A 23959-nucleotide genomic window follows, 5' to 3' on the forward strand; every position below is an offset into this window, starting at 1 on the left:
TGGAAAGAATATGTTATCTGTTTCTAGGGTATAACTTAAGCTTGTTCATGCTTGTGTGAAATTTTTTCTGTGTTCTTATTATCTGTCAAATCCTTATAGTGACATTTTTGTCTGTCTTACTACTGTCATGTGTTTTGATGCAATTTTTTGTGATGTGTATAATGGCTAATGGCTAATTTAAATGGATTGGATCTTCTATCAAGATAAAATAACCCTTTGTTTCTTTTTACTGTTCACCTTAAATTCTGTCTAGTCTGCTCTTTATTTTTTCATTATCATATTATTTATTTATTTTTCAATATTTTATTCTTTTGCCACTACAGTTTTCCAAATTTTTCCCCTTTTGCTCCCTTCCACCCACCCACTCCCCCATTCCCACACCATGGTTCATGTTCATAGGTCATGCATATATGCTCCTTGACTAATCTCTTTACCTTCTTTCAAAGCCCCCTTCCATCTTACAGCTGTCTGTTCCATGTTTCTATGCTTCTGATTCTGTTTGCTTGTTAGTTTATAAGTGAGACAACATGGTGTTTGTTGTTAGTTTATTTTGCTCATTAGATTCTACGTATAAGTGAGGTCATATGGTATTTTTCTTTCTTTGATTTATTTCACTTAGCATAATAGTCTCCAGTTCCATCCATGCTGTCGCAAAAAGTAAGAATTCCTTTTTTTACTGCTGTGTAGTATTCCATTGCCACCTCTGCTCCTTTTCCTTGCCATTTACCTAGAATATCTTTTCTCCTTCATTTTCAAATGGTCTGTGTTGAAACTTAGGCATTTCTTATAAATAGTAGATAGCTAGATTTTGCTTTCCATGTTCAGCTGAGGAGATACTATGTATTAATTCAAAAATTAAATGTGGCCATTGAAATAAAAATTCTGGAGAAATTTTATTAAAGGTCCTTTCTTCCTAATTATATGCTTCTCATTTCATCTGATTGACTGATTGAAAAACATAGCTTATGTCAGAGAAAACATACACATTTAAGATTTTAGCTTTTACATCATGGATAAACTTATGTGGTGGCTTAGTGGAAAATTAAAAAACACTGTTGTTCTCATACACATTGTGGATCATCTTTAGAACTGAAATATTTGCTGCCTTGGAAAAATTAGCTTACAATTTTATTACTTGCCCCAAACAGTGCGTTTTTAAAAATTATGAAACTATTGCTTTGTGCACAAAATAGATCTTTTGAATCTATTTTAAGGTATTAAGGGGTTTTAAGGTATTAGAGTAGCTGGATGGTTGTTGTGAAAATTGCCTCTTCATAACTAATGAGGAAAAGACCTAATCTCCCTTGCTTAGGCAAGGATATAAATCCCATGTAAATCCCTTTTATTATGTCTGTGGTCATTTCTGGTTCCCTGTTTAAGGAATAAAATAATAAATTCATAAAGTTACTAAATCAAACAGTTAAAAAGATCATAAAATGAAGCATTTGATAAAGAAAAGTACTAGAAAAAAATACCAAGCAAAGTTCATTGTCTAAATAAAAAAATTCAGAGTTACCACCAAGTGTCCTGGGAAAATTGAGAGGACTGCATTACATTTTATATTGTTTTTGGAAAACAAATTTGGATATGGTTGCAGAGAACAGGGCATATGAATCCACTGGCTGTACTTCATTATAAATGCTAATTTGTTATATGCATGAGTAAAAACTACAAATTACTACAGATAGCTGGGACAAATATCAAATAAGTGCCCCTGCTCTTCACTCATAAAAAGTTAAAAAATTAGAATTTGTAGATACTTGTTTAAACAAGTAATCTTACTAGAAAATGATCTATTTTATGAGCAGAATTACATGAAATATTAACTTTTGTCTGATTTTGTTTTATAGAATTGCTTTCATTGAGTAAACACTTTTAGGGAAATACCCTTACCATTGAAAGGGAAAAAATATACATACATATATATTTATGAAATTAAAGTCTTGGAGCTGGAAAGATCTGAATCCATTTCACTAATCATCTTTAGAAATAAGAAAACAAGGTTTAGTTCTAATAACATAAGAATTAATACTGGCAGAACAGGAATAATATAACTTTTTTAAAGTAAGTCTTGCTCTGGCTGCTATGACTCAAAGGATTGAGCGCTAGGCTGCAAACCAAAGGACTGCCAGTTTGATTCCCAGTTAGGGCACATGCCTGGGTTGCAGGCCAAGTCTCCATTAGGGGGCACTCAGTGATGTTTCTTTTTCTCCCTTTCTCCCTCCCTTCCCCTCTGTCTAAAAATAAATAGAAAAATCTTTTAAAAAAGAAGTAAGTCAGTCTTCATGAGCAATATCTATTTAGAGTGGTAAAATTTACTTTATGTATACTTTACGATAAACTTTTAATATTGATAGCTCTTCTATGAGCATAGAAACAGGACATTTAGAAAAATATCTGGTGATACCTTGACAGGTGTGTCCTACAAAGTGAAAGGTTGCTGGTTTGATTCCAGGTCTGGGCATGTGCCTCAGTTGTGGGTTGGGTGCCTGGTCGGGCACATGTCAGAGGCAACCACTCAATGTTTTTCTTTCTCTCTTTCTTTCCCTTGCACTAAAAGTAAATAAATAAAATTAAAAAATCTGATGACAAAAGTGATATCTCTTTATATTATACAGATATTAAAAGAATAATAAGGAATATTATTAACAGATTTGTTGGAAAACTTAGTAACTTTCATGAAATGGGCACCTGAAAAGACACAAATTAACAAAAGCTCATTCGCAAAAAAAGATGATCTGAATTGCTTATATCTATTCAGATGATTAAATATATAGTTTAAAATGTCCCAAGAAGAAAAATCCAGGCTCATGTTACTCCACAGGAATTTTAAAAATTTAAAGAAGGAAAAGCAATTCTATATCAAATGCTTGAAGAAGATTGAAAATGAGAGAATACTTATTAACTCATTCTATGAGGTCAGTAATACTATAATATCAAAATCAGATGAAGACATTAGGGAAAATATAGCTATAGATCAATATACTTTATGAACATTAATGCAAAAAGTCTCAAATTTTAACAAATCAAATCCAACAATACATAAAAGTAATAGTATATCATGATTAAGTAGATCCTAGGGGTACAAGATTGATTTAACATTCACAAATCGATCAGTATAATTCACCATATTTATAAACTAAACATAAACACATATGATCATCTCAGTAGATGCAGAAAAAAATTTAATGAAATCCAACATTCCTGATTTTTTTTTTAAAAAATCTGCCAATAAAAAAGTAACTATCTCTACCTGATAAAGGGCACCTACAAAAAACATTATATGTAACACTACACTTAAGGTTAAAATATTGAATGTTTCCCTCTAAGATCAGAATAAGGATTTCTGCTTTAGTTACATATATTCGGCATTGTACTCAGAGTTCTAAACAGTGCAATAGGGCAGGAAGAAGAAATTAAAGGCAACTGGATTAGAAAGAAAGCAGTAAAACTATTTATTTGAAAATTATATGAATGTCTAAATAGAAAATTTGATGGGATCCACACAAAGTCTCTAGAACTGAGTTTAGCAAGGTACAGGATACAGAATCAATATAGAAAAATCAGTTGTATCCAAACATAGTAGCAATGAACACTTAGAAAATTTAAAATACCATTTTATCTTTTTTTATTTATTTATTTGAATTTTTATATCAGTTTAACTGAACCAAACATATGCCAAACAGCAAGATCTTAAATGCTCCCGAGATTAAGTTTTGCTGCTTCTTTTATGCATCTGAAGTTAAGGAAGGGTAAGGAAGATTACAGGGAGAGAGAAAACAATTCAGGAATGGGATTGCACATTAGTTAAAATTGTGTGCTCTCTGGGGGTTGGCCTTGTGAGGATTGGGTTACAGAGTAGTTAAAATTGTCTGTTCTTCTGAGGGCCCTGAAAGGGGGGCACTTGAAAGGTATGGTAACCAATACACAGAAACAATGGACAGGGCATGCTTAAGGAAGTGACAAGCCTTTTAGTAAAGAAGTTGGATGCCTGGGGCAGGACTACCACTATAATCTGCCCAGATAGGAATTTATGATCAGATCAGCCTGTGAGGCTGTTTTACATAGAATCCTTATTTTCATCCACCAGAAGGCAACCTTTCCAGATAAAGTAAAATTATTCATTGTTATAGGTACACACAGGGCCTGCTCCCCCACCAGAAATTTCAAATCAATTCTCAGGGTCCATTAGTAGACAGAGAAGTGAAATTGAATTATACTCTGAGAGTTGAGCTTTGGTTCTTGAGTTGCAATTAGTGATTAGTTTCTGAAAAACCTTGTGCTTCCTAAAGTGTAGCACAACTTTGATCTATCTTCTCCTTGGTCACAAGAGTATTAAGGCTCCTAATGAGGAAATTTGGCTTCTGATGAGGAAGAAGCTTGAGGATTTTTCACAGGTAGGACATTGGAGTCAGGAAGCAGGAGTGGAGGATGTCCCCCTCTGAGCAGGAATGGCATATGTTCCAAGGCCTAATTATAGAAGCAGAATGTGAGGAGATGAGCTGGAGCACATATGAGCAACTGCAACAAAAAGCTGAGATACAGTGTTCTTGCTCTGCCTCTGAATGATTGATAGATCATAGTTTTCTCTTAGAAGCTCTGAAATAGTCTAGCTGGCTGTGAACGAGGAAATAGGCTTGGTAAGAACTGAAAGATGAAAAGTAATTTTTTTCTGCATTAGCCCTCCAGGAAGCAACTAGGAAAGGAAAGTGGAAAACCCCCATAGAATGACTCCCTTGATTGAATCTTCAAGGTGATCTGTAATTAGGGACCCTAAAGAGTTGTCTGCACATTAAAAACAAAACAGAACACCCTATAAGACTGAAAGCTGTCTAGATGAGGGATGGCAGATGCATAGCATAAATGCCACCCTCTTCCATCCCATGCCATGACAAACACTACCAATTAACTGTGTGGTACTTTTTCCTATGTAGATTGTGATTTCTCTGTATTGAGGTCTACAAAATTGTGAAGACCACCTCTACCCATCCGAGTTTTTTTTTTTTTAACATCAATGTGTTGTTGCCTCTCGTGAGCCCTGTCCTGGGGATTTGGCCTGCAACCCAGGACTGTGGCCTGACTCGGAATCAAACTGGTGACCCTTTGGTCAGGAATCCGTGCTCAATCCACTGAGCTGCACCAGCCAGAGCCCCTGTCTGAGATTTTGTCTTTTCAGTTGCAATGTTACTGAACAGGGACCCAGCTGCAGCCAGTCTGCCTCAGGCAGGTCTGTAGTGTGTGGATTCTTGACTTTGTTCAGGAAAGATTTCACAATACGAGTCCAAGTGATTTTGAGAAGACGTTTGTCAAAGCTGAGGACAGTGAAACTCAAGGAAGGACTGAGGATAGAAGACACAACAAGGTAGAGTCTAGGTTGGGGAAAAGAGGTTCTTGGAAACAGGTTCAGGGGGTTAGCCTGGTACAAGCTGCCTCTGGCTACTGCTACCCTATAAAGTACTATTTTAAATTGTTAAAAATGTAGAATATGAATTATGAAATAATCAGGACTAAACCTGATAAAAGATGTGAAAACTACAAAACAATGCTGAGAGAAATGGAAGAACACCTGGAGAAATGAGGGGGCGGTGCTGTGTTCCTGCTTCAGAAGACTCAGTATTGCCGTCAGTATTCTCTAAATTGTCCATATCAATGCAATCCCAATGCCTTTCTTTATAGAGATTTGTGAGTTGATTCTAAAATCCTTAAGGTAATTCAGTGGACTTGGAGTAGCCAAAACATTGAAATATAATAGAACAAAGTTCTAGGACTCACATTACCTTATTTCAATATTTATTAGTATAGTTACATTAATCAAAATAGATCAGTGGAACATTACAAAGTCCAGAAAGAGATCCACATTTATATGGTTGATTGGTTTTTGAGAAAGATGCAAAGGATAGTCTTTTCCATGAGTGGTGATGTTATAGTTGGATATCCATATACTAAAAAAAAATGTATTGGGTAAAAAACAATTTTGAGTTTTACCCCATATTACATACAAAAGCTAATTCAAAATGGGTCACAGATTTAAATATAAAAACTTAAAATTACAATATAAAAGTTCTCAAAGAAAGCATGGGGGATATCATTGTGACCTTGGGTTAGGGAAACAGTTCTTAGATATGATACCAAATACATAATTCATAAAAGAAAAAATGATAAAGTAGACTTTATCCAAATTAAAAACATCTCTTCTAAACACATTGTTAATAGAATGAAATGAGGAGTCAAAGAGTGGGAGAAAATATTTGCAAATTCTATAACAGATAAAGGACCTATGTCCAAATTACATACAGAACTCTCAAAACTCAACAGTAAGAAACAAACAATCCCCCCCAATGAAATTGAGCAGAAGATTTAACAGATATTTTACCAAAGAAGATATACAGATTTCAAATTTCAAATAATAACATGAAATATTAGTCATCCGGAAAATACAAAAGTCTGACATCATTAATCATAAATAAAGAAGATACAAATTAAAACCACAGAAATACTAGTACATATATATTAGAACATTTAAAATTTAAAATGACGGGTGGGGGGAGAGGTCAGGTAAACAAGCAACTGTAAATAAACAAAAATAAAGTAATTTAAAAAAATAAATAAGTAAAGCTAAAAGACTGCCATACCAAGAATTAACAAAGACTTGGTAGCAAGTAAACTCTTATACACTGCTAGTGAGAATGTAGAATGGTATGGTTTTACATCTTGGAAACTTAATATTTTCTTAAAAAGTTAAATATACATGTGCTACCCAAAAGAAATTAAAGTATATGTCCATACAAAGACTTGTACATGAAAGTTCATAGCATGTTTATTTGCAGTGGCCAAAAGCCATAAATAAATGTCTGTCAATAGGTGAATGGATAAATAAATTGTGGCACATCATGTAATGAAATACTACATGGCAATAAAAAGGAGTGAACCATTGACACATGCAACAACATAGGCCACTTTCAAAATAATGAATTATGCTGAGTGAAGGAAATTTGGTAAAAATAATACGTGCTTAATGATTCTAATCTAAAATTCTAAACATGTGACCTAAACTATAATGATAAACTTAACAGTGGAATGAAAGTTACACAAGGGACCAGGAAGCTGGGATATTACAGAAGTGTTTGAGGAAATATTTGGGTGGTGGATATGTTTATTATCTTGATTGTGGTGATAGCTTCACAAGTGTATTCATGTCAGAACATCACATTGTAGTCTTTAAGTACCTGCAGCTATTTTGTGTCAACTACACTTTAGTTAAAGCTACTTATAAAAATATATCATATTTTCCAAAAATTGTTTAGTTTTTAAATTTAAAGCTTTGACCTTTTTCTTTATTAATTTGAAATTCATTGTTTTTAAAAAGAAAATGTTTTCCAATCAAAAGCCACATATAGCTAATGGCTACTGCATTGGAATGTGCAGGTAGAACATAATGTCATAGCAAATTATGGTTCCAAAAAAAAGTAAAAATTTACCATCAAGAAACTCTTCATTGAGCAACTTACTAAAAGATGTATTTTCAGGCTTTTCCATGAATATTATATAGTGTATGCAGCTTTTAAAAGACCAAAACCTAACTCATCTATATCACATTTATAATCATCTACAATCATAACTTGTTGTTGGAGAGGGCACATCAGTTGCCTTTGGCATGCTACATCTTGCCTTGCATTCATAAGGCCAGAATTAACAGGTTCTTCAAGTTAAATGTGTTTGAACCTGATAAAATTACTGCACTTGTACCCTGGAAACAAACTATAAAACATGAAATTAGCTTAATATCTAGCATTTTTAAAATGAATAATGTGGGTTGCTTAACAAGTACAAGAAGCACTTAGTGTAAACTTCTTTTCCCACAAACACACAGTCAAGGCACTTGCGATTTGAAATTATTTGGCTCTGGATTTTATAAATAGACCATTTTATAAATTTAAAGAGTCATATGTTTAGAACAAATGTTGGTACAGGTCATGTTCTTTATCTCTAGTGCCATACTTGCTGATATATGTAATTTTACTCACTATATTCATTGTTTTAATTTATATGTGTATTATAGGGATTTTTAAAAAATAATGAGGTATAATGTATACTGTGAAAACATTATTCTTAATGGTATAGCTTGATAAATTTTTATGAAGGTGTACACTCATATAAACACCAGCATCACCACCAATGGGTGCTAGAACACTCCCTCAGGCTCCATTGTAGTCGGTCAATTCTAGGTCACCAAGAATAGTCATTTTTATGACATATCACATAGATTAAATTTTACCTGAAAATAAACATTATACAAATTGAATCATACAATGTGCACTCTTGTGTTTTCTGCCTTCTTCTACTCAACTTCTACTCTACTTCTATTCTCTACTCTGAGACTAAATCTCAGAGTGTTTTATGTAACCAAGCTTTTTAAAGAAAACACAGTACAATTACTTCACTCTTTTCTCAAGTAAAGAAATTAAGAAGTGTCTTTGTGCCTTATATCATTTAGTAACAAGTTAAGATTTTTACTTTAGAGTGATGTGTACCAGTCATTGTTAAACATTTCTATGAGAAATGTATCCTTAATATTTCTTCTTGAAAAACGGAATAGTTTATCATTCAAATAAACTTCCTTCCCCCTTTTTTCTTTGCGGAGGAAAACATATTAAAAATGTAAATGGAGGGAGAGGTGAGACCTGAACAACCAGAGAGAATGGCATTAGTGATCACAACAATATTTTTCATAATTAGTTACAAGTCAGGGTTATGTGGATTTATGTCATCATCAATAAACAAGTTCCTCTCTAAAAAACAGTGTGTTTCCTTCTTTCTCTGGAAACTGAAAATATATAGTAATTGTCACTGACCTTCTCATTCAGTTCTCCAAAAATGAGATAAATGCTAGTCTCCCCTTGATATTACTGTTTTTTCCGTCTTTGTGTAGATTCCAGGCCCTTGAAAGTAAAGAGAAGTTGCTGAGGTCATTTTTTGAATTTTGTCCCCCCCCCCCCCAGGCTTTATAGATAGCAGGGGTGGAAGATCTCCTTTGACATGAAACTTTCTATTGAAAACAAACAAACAAAACCAAAAACCTGCTGCTTTATAAAAGACCTTTACCATAAAACTCATTCTATTGCTAATTACCTCAGTAGTTTATTTTGTATGGCAAGTATAATGTGGCAGCTGTTTGATCGACAGAGGCTATCATGAGGTTGTTACGTGGCAAAACTGTGCCAGTGCTTTAAGAAACTAGCAATAAAATTATGTTTTTAAGTAGATTTTACCATTCAAGATTAACATCTTTTTTAAAAGATTTTTATTTATTTGTCTTTAGAGGGGAAAGGAAGGAGAGATAGAGAAAAATATCAGTGTGTGGTGGCCTCTCGTGAGTCCCCTGCCAGGAACTGGCCTGCAACCCAGGCATGTGCCCTGACTGGGAATTGAACTGTGGTTGTTTGGTTCACAGGCCCACACTCAATCCACTGAGCTACACCAGCCAGGGCCCAAGATTAACATCTTTATAACTGCTTGAATAGGTTGGTCAAATAAGATATGACTTGTGTATTTTAAAAAAGAAACTATCTTAGAGCAAAAATTTTGAGAAGTCTACCAACTAAAATACTACATTTATGTAGAATAATTTTGCTCTCAAAGTTTGGATCTTCCTTGGAAAAATAGAATTTGGTGTTAATCTCATGATATTTTCTAGGTGCTGGTTGTATGTGTAATAATACATCCATGTATCAGACAGCATGGAAGAGAGCAAAGGTGTTTACCACAAGGCTTAAGGAGATACAGTATAGATATTTTAATTGGATTTATAGAACATGTCAGATAAAAAACGGTATGTGTGGACAGTCCTTTTGTAATTTGCTTTACTTTAGGAGTGAGATTTTTGAACAAGCCAAATAAGGATAATTTTTTAGGTGGGTGTGGCAATTTATTTCTAAATGTACAGTCAATGACATTCCGAGTGTGGTGTCAGTTATTTAGCTTCTTCCTTATAAACAGAGAAGAGCTACCTTTTAACTCGTTTCTAGTTTAAAATTAGTTTGCCTTTCTAATATGAAATTACTTTATTATAATTTGGAAAAACAGTTACTTGTAACACTTCCTGGCTTGGCCCCAAAGTCCAGATGGTTGGAAAAAATAATTTTCAGTGTTAGAATTAACAAAAACTGACACTTCCTTTGAATAATATTTGAAAACAATAACTAAAAGTAATAAAGACTGGAAAATAAAGATCCAGAGTATTCTCTCAAGGTGAATAATTTAGTTTTTGGTGTTAGAAAGTTGAAAGAAAACTTTGTTTTTCTTCATAATGGGGTCTAAAATAACGTGTGTGTGTGTGTCCGTCCAGCAATATCTAAATTGATGTTATTGTCAGAGCAGAGTAGAGCAGGGCACCTTTAAAGGGTTATGGACCTATGGAAATACAGTTGACTTGTAAACATTTATTATTTTCAAGGATTTCAAGTGCATTATTATAATAGCACTGTACCTCATCTTTAGGAAATTCCAATTCCTATCCTTAAGCCACTTACATTCTGGAAGAAATAAGTGAACACAGAGTTACGAAAGCATTTTGTTTAGTACTTTGGCATGTAATTTTGGGGTGGGTACTTTTTATTGTTGAGAATACAGAAGGTTGGTGAGAAATGTGGAAACCAAAGAAAAACAAAGGAGGAACTTAATATATCAAAGGAATGAAGTGGGCAGATTCCTCAGAATATAATACAGATGCCAATAAGAAATGAAAGGAACTGTTACTATTTCTTTCATATGCTTGGATCAGGTAGCCAAGGAGATTTGCTGAAGAAGAAAGCAAATTCTTGGAGATTCGCTTCCTTCTGTGCATATTGTCCAGCCATTTAAACCCTGTTACTTTTAATAATAACCAATTTAGTTTTACTAATATAGATTGCCTATATATCACTTTTTAAAAAGTTTGTTCATTCATTCATTCATTCATTCATTTATAGAGAGGGAAAGGAAGGAGAAAGATAGGTAGAGAAACACGATGTTTGAGAGAAATAGTGATTGGTTGCCTCTCTCATGCCCCCAGCTAGGTCCGTGGCCCACATTCTAGGCGTGTGCCCTGACTGGAAATCGAACCGGCAGCCTATCAGTCTGCAGGCTGGTGCTCAATCCACTGAGCCACACCAGCCAGGGCTGCCTATATATCACTTTTGTTAAACTCAGGTATCGCCCTGGCTGGTGTAGCTCAGTGGATTGAGCACGGACCTGCGAACCAGACAATCGAGGTTCGATTCCCAGTCAGGGCACATGCTGCGGTTGCAGGCCAGTTCCCAGCAGGGGAAGCATGAAAGGCAACCATACATTGATGTTTCTCTCCCTCTCTCCTTCCCTTCCCCTCTAAAGATAAATAAATAAAATATTTTTTAAAAACTCAGGTCTCATTAATGTTTTGTTACCAAGATGCATGGTTGGAATTATCTTGAGTCTTACAAGTATATAACAAACTACTACTTAGAAGCCTAACTGATCAGAAGCCATACCAAGAATGCAGGGGTTATGACTTGCATAGGTGGATTACATGTGTTTAGTGTTTAAAAAAAAAAGAAGGAATAAAAATTAAAATATTTGTGTTTGTGCAATGAAGTATCATTTCTAAAAAAGAAAAATATCTTTGTCTCCTAGTGAAGAAAAGCTCATAAGATATCAATTTAGAATAATAAATTTGCATAACTTTATATTAATCAAATGTTATAACTTCTATTACAAATAAATTTTTTTTCTGAAAATACATGCTGGTGCTATAGTTTGTATATGTACATTCAAATAAATATCTTCTTTGATAATTTGTGTTATACCCAAAGATAATGATAAGATACAGTAAAATATCTATTTCATATGTGTAATTACTTAATAAGTACTAATTGGCTTAATTGTAAAATTTTAAACCATTCTAAATTGAGGATCGAGGTTAGCCAGGAATACCATGTAATAAATAGAATACTTATAGAAGTATATTCCCCAAGGAATTAAAGTAAAAATTAGTACTATTTTAGGATACTTTGTAACTTAAATCATCTGTATTTTACAATATGACCTCTAAGAAAGAGATTTGTATGATTAGCAAGGTCTGGGAACTACTGCATCAGAACATAAGTCTTTTAGGACTAAAGGCTTATTGGAGTTTATGAAATGCTGTTGGATGCTTGGCTATAGCAAGACTATTTAGCCCTCACTGGTGTGGTTCAGTTGGTTGGACATCATCCCACAAAGCACAAAGTCTCCGGTTCCATTCCTGTAGGATACATGCCTGGGTTGCAGGTTTGGTCCCGTCGGGAGCCTGTGTGAGAAGCAATTGATTGATTCATGTTTCTCTCTCACATTGCTGTTTCCCTCCCTGTGTTTCTCCCTCCCTCCTGCTCTCTCTAAAAATAAATAAATCCTTTAAAGAAAAGAAAATTTATGTAATGTAAAATGTCTTTGGAAAGACTAGTAGTGTCAATTTGCATTTATATAGATGTCTCAATTCCACTCATTCACGTAACTTTATTTTCAAATTGGGATTGCTATTCTATTTTGCTTCACATTAGAGAAACAGAAGTTCTAGAAAATAGTAACATGGTTAATGGGGAACTAGACTTCCAGCCAAGACAGAGGTATAGGCAGATACACTGTACCTCCTTGCACAACCAAAAGAAAAACAAGAACAAATTTAAAAACAAAAAAGAACTAGAACTGCCAGAAAATGGAATGGTATGGAACTCTGACAACCAAGAAGTTAAAGAAGAAACATTTGCCAACACTGCACCACAATTCAGTGACATGGGTTGCCCCACCCTGGTGAATACCTAAGACTCTGCCCCTTACAACATAACAGGAGAGTCAAGACAAAGAAATTAAAGTCCAAAGGACAGCACAGATCAAAACGCCAGAAAAACAACTAAGTGACAAAGAGATAGTCAACCTATCAGATGCACAGTTCAAAACACTGGTATTCAGGATGCTCAAAGAAATAGTTGAGTATGGTTGCAAAATAGAGGAAAAAGTGAAGGTTATGCAAAGTTAAATTTTAAAAAAGTATACAGGGAACCAACAGTGAAGGGAAGGAAACTGGGATTTAAATCACCAATTTGGAGTAGAAGGAAGAAATAAACATTGAACTGAAACAGAATGAAGAAACAAGAATTCAGAAAAATGAGGGGAGGCTTAGGAGCTTCTGGGACAACTTTGAATATTCTAATGTCTGAATTAAAGGGGTGCCAGAAGAAGAACAGCAAGAAATGAAAAACTTATTTGAAAAAATAATGAAGGATACTACCAAGTTCAGGCCAAGATAGAGGCATAGGTAGAAACCCTTCACTGCCTTGCACAACCAAAGGGAGGATAACAACCAATCTAAAATCAATAAACATCCAGAAGCACCAGAAAATCAAACTGCATGGAACTCTGACAACCAAGGAATTACACAGTCAACCAGACCAGTAAGGCAGCGAGCGGACCTCGCAGGTGGGCTACCTGAATGGGAAACTGAGACTCAGAGCTTACTGTGGACCACAGGGGTTGCTGTGGTGGGAGAAACTCCTAGTCTCACAGGAGATTTCACTGGAAAGTGGGCTAGAGCCAAGCAGACAAACCAAATTATTTCCTCTCTGGCCCCTCCCTATACAGGCAGCACTGCAGCACAGAGAGGAGGGTTGCCCTGCCCCTGTGAATACCTAGTGCCCCACCCCCTTAAAACTTAACAAGGCCCTGAATAAAGAAATAGGGCCAAAGTGAAAGAACAGAGCAAAGTTTCAGAAGGAGAGCTAAGTAATGTGGATATAGCCAACTTATCTGATGAAGAATTTAAAGCCCTGGTAATCAAAATGCTCACAGAACTGATTGAGCAAGGTTGAAAATGAAAAGAGAAAGGAAAGACACTCAAAGTGAAATAAAGCCAAATACTTAGGGAACCATCAGTGACAGAAAGGAAACCAGGACTCAAAGCAATGATTTGGAACAAAAGGATGAAATAAACATCCAATCGGAACAGAATAAAGAAACAATTCAAAAAAGTGAAGAGAGGCTGAGGAATCTCTGGGACAACCTGAAATGTTCCAGTATCCAAATTATAGGGGTGCCAGAAAGAGAAGAACAACAGCAAGAAATGGAAAACTTATTTGAACAAATGATGAAGGAAAACTTTCTTAATCTGGAAAAGGAAATAGACTTCCAGGAACTCCAGGAAGCCCAGAGAGCCCCAAAGAAGTTGGACCTAAAGAGAATCACCAAGGCACATCATCATTACCCAAGATTAAAGATAAGGAGAGAATCTTAAAAGCAGCAAGAAAAAGAAGACAGTCACCTGTAAAGGAGTTCCCATAAAACTGTCAGTTGATTTCTCAAAAGAAACCTTGTAGGCAAGAAGGGGCTGGAAAGTATTCAAAGTCATGAAAGTCAAGTACCTACATCCAAGATTACTCTACCCAGCAAAGCTTTCATTTAGAATGGAAGGGCATATAAAATGCTTCCCAGGTAAGGTCAAGTTAAAGGAGTTCATCATCACCAGGCCTTATCATATGAAATGTTAAAGGGAATTATCTAAGAAAAAGAAGATCAAAACTATTGACAATAAACTCATAACTATCAACCTAAACAAAACAACAACAAAAAACCCTAAGCAAATAACCAGAATAGGCACAGAATCACAGAAATGGAGATCACACAGAGGGTTATCAGTGGGGAGGGTGAGAATAGAGGCAAAGGTACAGGGAATAGAAGGATAAATGGTACGTACAAAACAGATGGGGGAGGGTAAGAATCCTACAGGAAATATAGAAGCCAAAGAGCTTACATGTATAACCCATGGGTATGAACTAAGTGGGGAATGCTGGTGAGAGGAGGGGTGCAAGGCAGAGGGGAATGAAGGGGAGGAAAAAATGGGACAACTGTAATAACAATCAATAAAATATGCTTTAAAATAAAATGAAGAATTTATGGGGAATTAATAAAATTTCAGTTGGTAATCAATCTGTAGCATGTAGTATAATTTTCAGTTAACCTTAAATAATTTATCACAAAGCTTTACTATCAAGAAAATACTAAAATACAGGGGAAATATTCTTAACAGTTTATTCTTATTTGTGCATTCTTACACAAAATGATTAATTTAATAATGTATATGTTTTTATGCACACATGAACTAAACTTTTGAGAGAATCCCATATAATAGTGTGACTTCATCCGATCCTTCAGAGTTTGAAACAGTGGTCTCTGCATAAATTTTTTGCCAAGAACCTTATATCCACATGTAAAATGGGAAGACTACAGTTTCTCTGTTTGTGCCTAAATAGGCAAAGGATTTTTCAGGTCAATGGGGTGTCACTGTTCTAAGTCTTTCAAGAATTTCGTGATACTTTTGATTGTTTTTTTCTTATCATGTTTGTTACCCAGTTCTGATCATTTTCTTAATTTTCATACCATACATGGAAAGCCAAAATATAAAATGAAGGGAGCCATTTGAAAAACATGGCAAGATCTCTCAGGGAAAAAATATGTGGAGCTGGATCTTAGATGAAAAGATCATTTGAAGGAAGTGCTAAGACATTTCTTTGCATATCAAATTTCTGTTTATTTCTAACTTTGGCTCTAGCTGCTTGAAATTCCGTTTGAGCAAGTTTTTCTGTGGAATGTTGGTAAAGTCTATAAATAGAATCATCTGACTACTGGAATCAGTTCACTTCAGATTTACTCTTTCATAGTAATAGCATTCTCCAGGACAATCATCACAAGTAAGATATTATAGGACATTAAATTACAAGCTTCTGGAATTCCATTTTAAAGTATTGTTTTGTTAGCATTCTTTAAAGGACTTTGAATACACTTGCTTTAAATTCCTTCCTTTTAGTTAGACAAGGAGAGTAAATGAAACAGATTCTAGTCACAATTCTAAATTTACTCACTTGTATGTAACACTTTACAATTATTTAAAAATATATTTTGCGGTTTAATTGTATTCTAAAGAATTCAGTACAGCCCTGGCCAGGTGGCTCAGCCAGTTAGGGCATTGTCCTGTGCACTAAGGGCTGCGGGTTCAATCCCCAGTCACAGCACATACCTAGGTTGTGGGTTTGATCATCCCCTGTCAGGGCACAGATGGAAGGCAACCAATCCATGCTTCCCTTTTACATTGATGTCAAGTCCCCCCACCCCCACCTCCATCTCTCTCCAAATTCATTAAAACATATCCTTGGGTGAGGGTTAAAAAAGAAAATGAAAGGATTCAGCACTTAAAGTCATGTGTATGTTTAGGGAATTCCGTAGCAATGTAGTTTGTTGTCACAGGTGCTTTGTTACAAGACATTTAAAAATCACATGTGAAAATAATTTGTCATTCGTGTGTGTGTTTTAACAAGCAAAAATGTGACCCACCTTGGTAATTGTTTTTCACTGTTCGTCATTGCTCTGTCCAAAAATCCTGCTGCTCCATTTATAAACTTAATAATTTCCTGTCCACATGCCTTTGTTTTGGCTGCTTTTTTTGTTTTTTTTTTGTTTTTTTCTTGTTTTTGGAATCTTTCCCCTATCATCTTTAGGGCCACATATAAAAAATTCTCTTTTCATTGTAGTTCAAGGAATTTTGCTATCCTCTAAATCATTTTTATATTCTGTTTTCTCTTTTAGGTACCTTATACTTTCTATTATATATATATACAAACAAGTATTTAATCTTTTAAATACCATATGGACTCTGTGTGCAAATGACCTATGTTTAAATATGTATAGTGCTTAAATAAGGTTTACTGTAGATGTTTAGTAAAAACAAACAAGAGAAAACCCCACCTGTTGTATAAAGCACAAATTTAAAAATGCAGTTCTTGCCAGAGTAGTAAGTTTTGCAGACCTCGTTGTGCTGGTAAATGAATAAATCTCTTAGTGATTTCAAATTGAAAAGCAGTTGCGGATTGCTTTCACCTGTGATTTCACTTCCCTGCCACCCTGTCAGGGAGGTGCAGTCTGTGGCTAGGGATGAGAGGGAGGATGAGTGTGGCAAGCTCCTTCCTGGTCTGAGTTAATACCAGCATCCAGGATGGCAGGACAGGGCACAGCTTTTAGATTCCTGGGAATCATGCATGCCTCTGTTATCTGTGATTCCCAATAATTTACAAATTCGAGTGGTAACAAGTATAACAGAAATCATAATTCTGTCTCTAAATAAGGAGTTAAGCATAAAACTTAGAATTCCATCTGCCTGTCCTAGGTTCAGGATGGGATACAGGGGAACTGGATGGAAAGGTAGTAAAAGTAATTAATTAAAATAGTGGATGAAGATTGATATTGATAAGTAAAGGAAAAGTGTGACAGGGAGATTACAGCACCATACTTGCATGGATGCCCGGGAAAAGAGCCTGGAAAAAAAAAAAGACTGAGAAGCAGTGTTCAGGTTGGTATACACCAAGGCTCAGTCCTTGGTCTTGATTTTTATTCTGCCATAACACACTTTTCAGTGATCTCATCCAGTTACGGGGCTTTAAATTGCATCTATTGGATCAGTTATTTCCAAACTATGTCTTCTGATACCTTTTTCCCAAATTTCAGGTCCAGCTGCCTACTTACACCCCTATTTGAGTATCTATACATATCTTAAATTTAATAGGTCCCAAAGTGAAGTTATTTTTTTAATATATTATATTGATTATGCGATTACAGTTGTCCCATTTCCCCCCCTTATTTCCCTCCACCTTGCACACCCCCTCTCCCACCATTCCCCCCTTTAGTTTATGTCCATGTGTCACAACTTCTTTAGATTCTATGTTTCCCATACTATTCTTGCCCTCCCCCCATCTATTTTCTACCTACCATCTATGCTACTTATTCTCTGTACCTTCTCCCCCCTTCTCCTTCTCCCACTCCCCTGTTGCTAACCCTCCATGTGATCTCCATTTCTATGGTTCCACTCTTGATCTAGCTGTCCTCTTAGTTTGTTGTTGCTTTTGTTTTAGGTGTGGTTGTTAATAACTGTGAGTTTGTTGTCCTTTCCCTGTTCACATTTTGTATCTTCTTTTTCTTAGATAAGTCCCTTTAACATTTCATATAACAAGGGCTTGGTGATGATGAACTCCTTGAACTTGACCTTATCTGAGAAGCAGTTTATCTGCCCTTCCATTCTAAATGAAAGCTTTGCTGGATAGAGCAATCTTGGATGTAGGTCTTTGTCTTTCATGACTTGGAATACTTCTTTCCAGCCCCTTCTTGCCTGTAAGGTCTCTTTTGAGAAATCAGCTGACAGTCTGATGGGAACTCCTTTGTAGGTGACTGTCCCCTTATCTCTTGCTGCTTCTAGGATTCTTTCCTTCATTTTAATCTTGGGTAATGTAATGATGATGTGCCCTGGTGTGTTCCTTCTTGGGTCCAACTTCTTTGGGACTCTCTGAGCTTCCTGGACTTCCTGGAAGTCTATTTCCTTTGCCAGATTGGGGAAGTTCTTCTTCATTATTTGTTCAAATAAGTTTTCCACTGGTGGCTGTTCCTTTCTCCCTTCTGGCACGCCTATAATTCGGATGTTGGAATGTTTAAAGATGTCCTGGAGGTTCCTAAGCCTCTCCTCATTTTTCAAAATTCTTGTTTCTTCATTCTTTTCTGTTTGGTCATTTTTTCCTTCCTTCTGGTCCACTCCATTGATTTGAGTCCCAGTTTCCTTCCCATAACTATTGGTTCCCTGTGTATTTTTCTTCATTTCACTTAGTTTAGCCTTCATGTGTTCATCTAATTTGTGACTAAAACCAACCAGTTCTGTGAGCATTCTGATCACCAGTGTTTTGAACTGTGCATCTGATAGGCTGGCTATCTCTTGGTCACTTAGAAGTATTGGCTCTGGTGCTTTGAGCTGTTCTTCTTGAGCCATAATATTTCGGTCTGTTCACGCCTGTTACGTATGAGGAGGGGAGCCTTAGATGTTCGCCAGGGCGGGGTGACCCAGTCGCTGGGTTGCGATGCTCTACATAGGGGCAGGGTCAGAGAGGGGCAATAGCGTTTGTTCCCTTTCTCTCTCTCTCTGATTTTGGTCCCCTCTGCTGCTTCCCACAAGCAAATTGGGCCCTTCTGTTGCTGGTTCCCTGGTGTGTGGGCTTGTGCACCCTCTAGGACCCTGTGGATCTCTCCAATGAACTCTCTGTGAGCCTGGGAGCCTCTCCCGCCACCTCGACCCCTGAAAGTTTTTCCAATTGGTGCTTTTAGGCTTTAATTCTAGTCACTGGGACCCCAGTCTGTCTCATAGCCTGGTTTATCTGCGTGTGAATGTGTGACCATGGTCAGCCAGCAGCCTTGCACCCTCACTGGGTCTGCCCACTGCCACCCCATGCCTGGGATCTGCCAGCTGCCACCTGCACACCTGGGTTGGTCTGGCCACTTTTTCCTGCACGACCCCTCTCTGCCAGCCACTTACTCTGCCCCTCTTACCAGTCTGGCTGAATGATTTGTTGTTGTTGGACTTCCACACAGTTCAATTTTCTGTTTGTTTTGGTTGCGTTTTTGTTACTAAATCTTTGTTGTCTTTAAACTTGGTTGTGCAAGGAGGCACAGTGTTTCCACCTACACCTGCATCTTCACTGGAAGTCTGTTAACTTATTTTTTTAAATGGGAAGACAAAATAAGGTACCATCTAATAAGTCTGTTTTATTGAGCCTACTGTATAGCTTACTTTTGGAAGGAGAACTCTTGAAATCTTAAGGAATTTTTTTAATACTCTTGAACATGAGCTGTTAGGCACACATACAGGCAAACATTAAAATAAAATTAGAGACCATTATCACATTTGATAATACACAAGCTGCCAGAAATTCTAATGAAATAATGGACAAATGCAAACAAAACAAAATCCACAGTGGGACAAATAAATCTTTTGACATATACAAAAAAAACTTTCATTGTAGTTGGAAAGTTTTGCTAATTTCAAATTTGATAATTATCAATTGAATTATTTCCATCCGTTTCAGTCCACTATTATCTATCAGGGCATCTTAACCTGTGTTCAATAACTGGGCTACAAAAATATCTACAAACACTTTTTGTATACAGAATTTGTTTTTATAGGCAATTTATTTAAAAGACAGATTATAGCATTTACCAAATTCTCAAAGGAATCCATGATTTCCCCCAAGGTTTAAAAACTAATGATCCTTATATCTTTCTCACTGTGATAAAGTACTGAAACCAGTTTAAGTCTTGTGACTAACAATGAAAGTTCTCTATATATAGTTTCTAAGATCTGTCATCCCGGTTTTAAAAGATTAAGCTGAATCCAAGTACTGTTGTTAATAATACTAGCAGTACAGATTTGTGAAACTCTCTTTTGACTTAATATATGTAACTTTATAGTTCCCATATAATATGAATAGGCTGGAATGCTCATTTAAGTGATCTGTAGTTCCTCTAATTATAATTTTAAACAATTATCTTTCCTTTTTCCTTGTATTTTGTGCGGTTACAAACCAGTAAGCATAGCTGATCCTGCTGCCCTTGGCTTTATCATTTCTCCATGGTCTCTGCTGTTGCTGCCATCTGGCAGCGTGTCATTTACAGACGAAAATATTTCCAGTCAGGATCTTCGAGCATTCACTGCACCAGAGGTTCTTCAAAATCAATCACTAACATCTCTCTCAGATGTTGAAAAGGTAACTCTTACTTTTTGCTTTATTTTGTTGGGGGCTGAAAAAGTAAAGATACTGGGCTACTCTATCTCAGCCCTTGGAAGAAAAATGCATTGATTTTAAAGTAATCATGTGTTTTAAGAAGTTCATTTTTATTTTAAGAATTGAAAATTGGTTTGTTTAAGTGTTAAAGATCTAAGAAAAATAGGAAGAAATATATGTTATTCCTGACTGATGTTTACTATTACTTATTTAATACCTGCTGTGTATAAAATATTGTGCTCATAAGGAAGATAAAAAATAACTAGAAAATTGATACTGATCAACATGTTTATAGAACAACCTGTAATGTATGGCAAAATGAAGTAAATGTTATATAAAGGTATAAAGTATTTTGGGAATCTAGAGGAGGAGCAATTAATGTTTAGTGTAGAATGATATGGCAGAGAAGGTAGTAATGTTATGTTGGGCTTTGTGGAATGAGTAGAATTTAGAGAAGTGAAAACAGGCATTTCACTGAGGGTTATTAGTATATAGAATAGCAGGTAAGAAATCAGCCACTGTGGTGGGGGAATGTTTGGTTATATCAACTAGGCTAGAGTGTTAGCTACCTGGAAAGGCTGTGGTTATAGAAAGAAAGGGAAGCTGTAGGTCTGAATAAAGAAGACTCCAAATGCCAGAACTTGAAACTTTCTTCTGAGGCAGTTGTGAGCTATCCTATTTTTAGGAGAGTAATATGATGTGATTTTTTTATTCCAGAGGGTAAGTTTGAGGATAACAGGTGAGATGAAAGATTGTGTGTGTAGGAATCTGACTGGAGAGTTTAATAATGTATGGGAAAGAACTGGGTATAAGAGACAGTGGAAGCAAAGCTGACAGTTTGACAATTTGATGGGATAATGAAGAAGGAAAAGTTTATTATATAAATATTCAGTGTGAGGATGGGATGCCATTAACATCAGAAGATCTGATTTCATTGTCAAGGCTATGAAAAAAATTGGGACATATAGGTAGCGGGCTGTAATACGTTAGATATGGAACTTGGGAAATTCAGTATTGGCTATGAATATAATGTCTCGTGTAACATTCCACAGCAGCATGAGGATTAACCTAATAAATTGCTAGTAGGGAAATTATTGAATGAAAAAGGATGAAATATCATTTGACCCTGCTTTTTTCTCCATCTGCTATCCATGCATTCATAATAAGAAAAAATGCTATTCAGATTGCAATGAGATTTTTTTCTCACTTTTCAGATTGTCAGAAGTCCAAATATTCATCACTTATTCTATGGACAAGGCTATATTTTGGTGGTAGAAATGCAAAATAATGCGACTTCTATATAGGGAAATCTGACAATATGTATCAAAACTACAGATGAGTCATCCTTTAGTCGTAGTTTCAAAGAATCCATTCAAAAGAAATACCTGCATGTACAAAATAACATATCACAAGACTGCTTGCTGAAACATTACTTATAATACCCAAATTTAGGAAAATTCTAATTGCCTGTTAATAACAGATTGGCTAAATAAACAGTGGTACAGCCACAAAATGGAGTTCTGTGCAGTACTAAAAAAGGATCTTTAAGCATTGATATAGAAATATGTCTCCTACTGAATTAAAAGTGCAAGTAATCTTTAACATTCCTGACCTTTGTGAAAATAAGAATGTATTTGCTTGAGTTTTCATAAAGAAACTTTAAAATAAATAAGAACTAATAAAAATGGTTACTCATAGAGGATGGGCTGAGGAACTGAGAGCAGAGGGGTGTCTGTTCCAATAACTTCTACTTTTATTTTCTATTTTAGAAGCTCTCACTTTTATAAAATATATAAAATAATGACTTTCTCATTATGTGTTTTACTTTCTTTGTAACAAAATGTCATGAATATATAGTACTTAACAAATTTTTAAAATTTAAAATTTTGGTTTACCATAAAGTGACTCTTTGAAAAATTCTGTTCTTAGATCCATATTTATTCTCTTGGAATGACATTGTATTGGGGGGCTGATCATGAAGTACCTCAGAGCCAGGTAGGTCAAATCATTACACTTGTACAACTGTATGCTTTTTAAAAAGCTCTTCCATATGTTCACTACAGCATTATTTACAATAGCCAAAATATGGATGCAACTCAAGTGCCCATCATTAGATGAGTGGATATAAAAGCCATGAGGTACATATATACAATAGAGTATTACTTAGCCATAACAACAATGAAATCTTATCATTTGTGACAGTATGGATGGACCTGGAGGGTATTATGCTGAGTGAAATAAGTAATTCAAAGAAAGACAAATACCATATGATTTTACTTATATGTGGAATCTAAAGAACAATATAAACAAACAAACAAAACAGAAGCAGAGTCATAAAGACAGAGAACATTCTGATAGTTGCCAGATGGTAGAGGAATTAGGGGACTGGTGAAAAAGGCTAAAGGATTAAGATGTATAAATTTGCAGTTACAAAATAGTTGCAGGAATATAAAGTACAGCATATGGAATTGTCAGTAATATTAGTAGTGACTACATGTGGTTCCAGGTGGGTCCTAGAAATATCGGGAACAACACTTTGTAATGTATGTATGTGGTTGTCTAACCACTATGCAGTTCACCTGAAACTAATAAAAAATAACATTGAATGTAAACTATAATTGAAAAATAAAATTAAAAAAAGGTTCTTCACATAATTTTGTGTTCAGTAGCATACTGTCAGGCACACCATAATTGCTGTTTGTTCATGTTAATAGTTTCACACTCTCAGAATGAAATAATAATAAAGTACTAAAGAAGTTATTTTTCTTTTATATATCCTTAGAATTTTAGCAGTCACTGGCCACGTTTCAAAAATTATAGCAAAAGAAATAGGAGTATACTGTGTTTATTCTAATTTAATGATGATAAAGAAGGATTGTAAATGTCTTTTATTTTTTACAACCATCACCACTACTTATTTTTAGAACTTTTTCATCATCCCAGATAGAAATTATGCATTCATAAGCAATAACTTCTCATTTCACTCCCATCAACACATAGTAATTTCTGATCTACTCTCTGTTCCCTAGGAATTTATATATTTTAGATAGTTTATACAAATTACATACATTCATACAATATTGAAATTATGTAATAAGATCCTTTTGTATCTGGCCTATTTCATATAAAAATGTTTTCAAGGTTCATGCATGTTGTAGCAGATATTAGCACTTTATTCCTTTTATGGCTGTATAATATTCCATTGTATGGATATACCACATTTTGTTTATCCATTTATCTGTTGGTGAACAATTGGGCCACTTCCACCTTTGGACTATTGTGAATAATGCTTATATTAATATTGGTGTACAGTTACCTGATTATATACC

The 23959-nt window shown here is 35.3% G+C and overlaps 1 protein-coding gene across 16 annotated transcripts in view; it reads left to right on the forward strand.

Annotated features, from left to right (window-relative positions):
* PTPN13 (protein tyrosine phosphatase non-receptor type 13) overlaps positions 1-23959 on the forward strand; it is a 218290-nt gene that overhangs the window by 54021 nt on the left and 140310 nt on the right. For all 16 annotated transcript variants that reach the window (XM_053666414.1, XM_053666421.1, XM_053666415.1 and 13 more), the window contains exons 3-4: positions 20434-20612; positions 22560-22625. In XM_053666414.1, the coding sequence (XP_053522389.1) occupies positions 20434-20612; positions 22560-22625 (245 nt within the window). The remainder of the gene's footprint in view (positions 1-20433; positions 20613-22559; positions 22626-23959) is intronic.

Source organism: Artibeus jamaicensis, unplaced genomic scaffold (genome assembly GCF_021234435.1).
Source record: "Artibeus jamaicensis isolate MK-2021 breed Jamaican fruit bat unplaced genomic scaffold, CSHL_Jam_final contig_452, whole genome shotgun sequence".
In the NCBI taxonomy this organism is placed as follows: domain Eukaryota; kingdom Metazoa; phylum Chordata; class Mammalia; order Chiroptera; family Phyllostomidae; genus Artibeus; species Artibeus jamaicensis.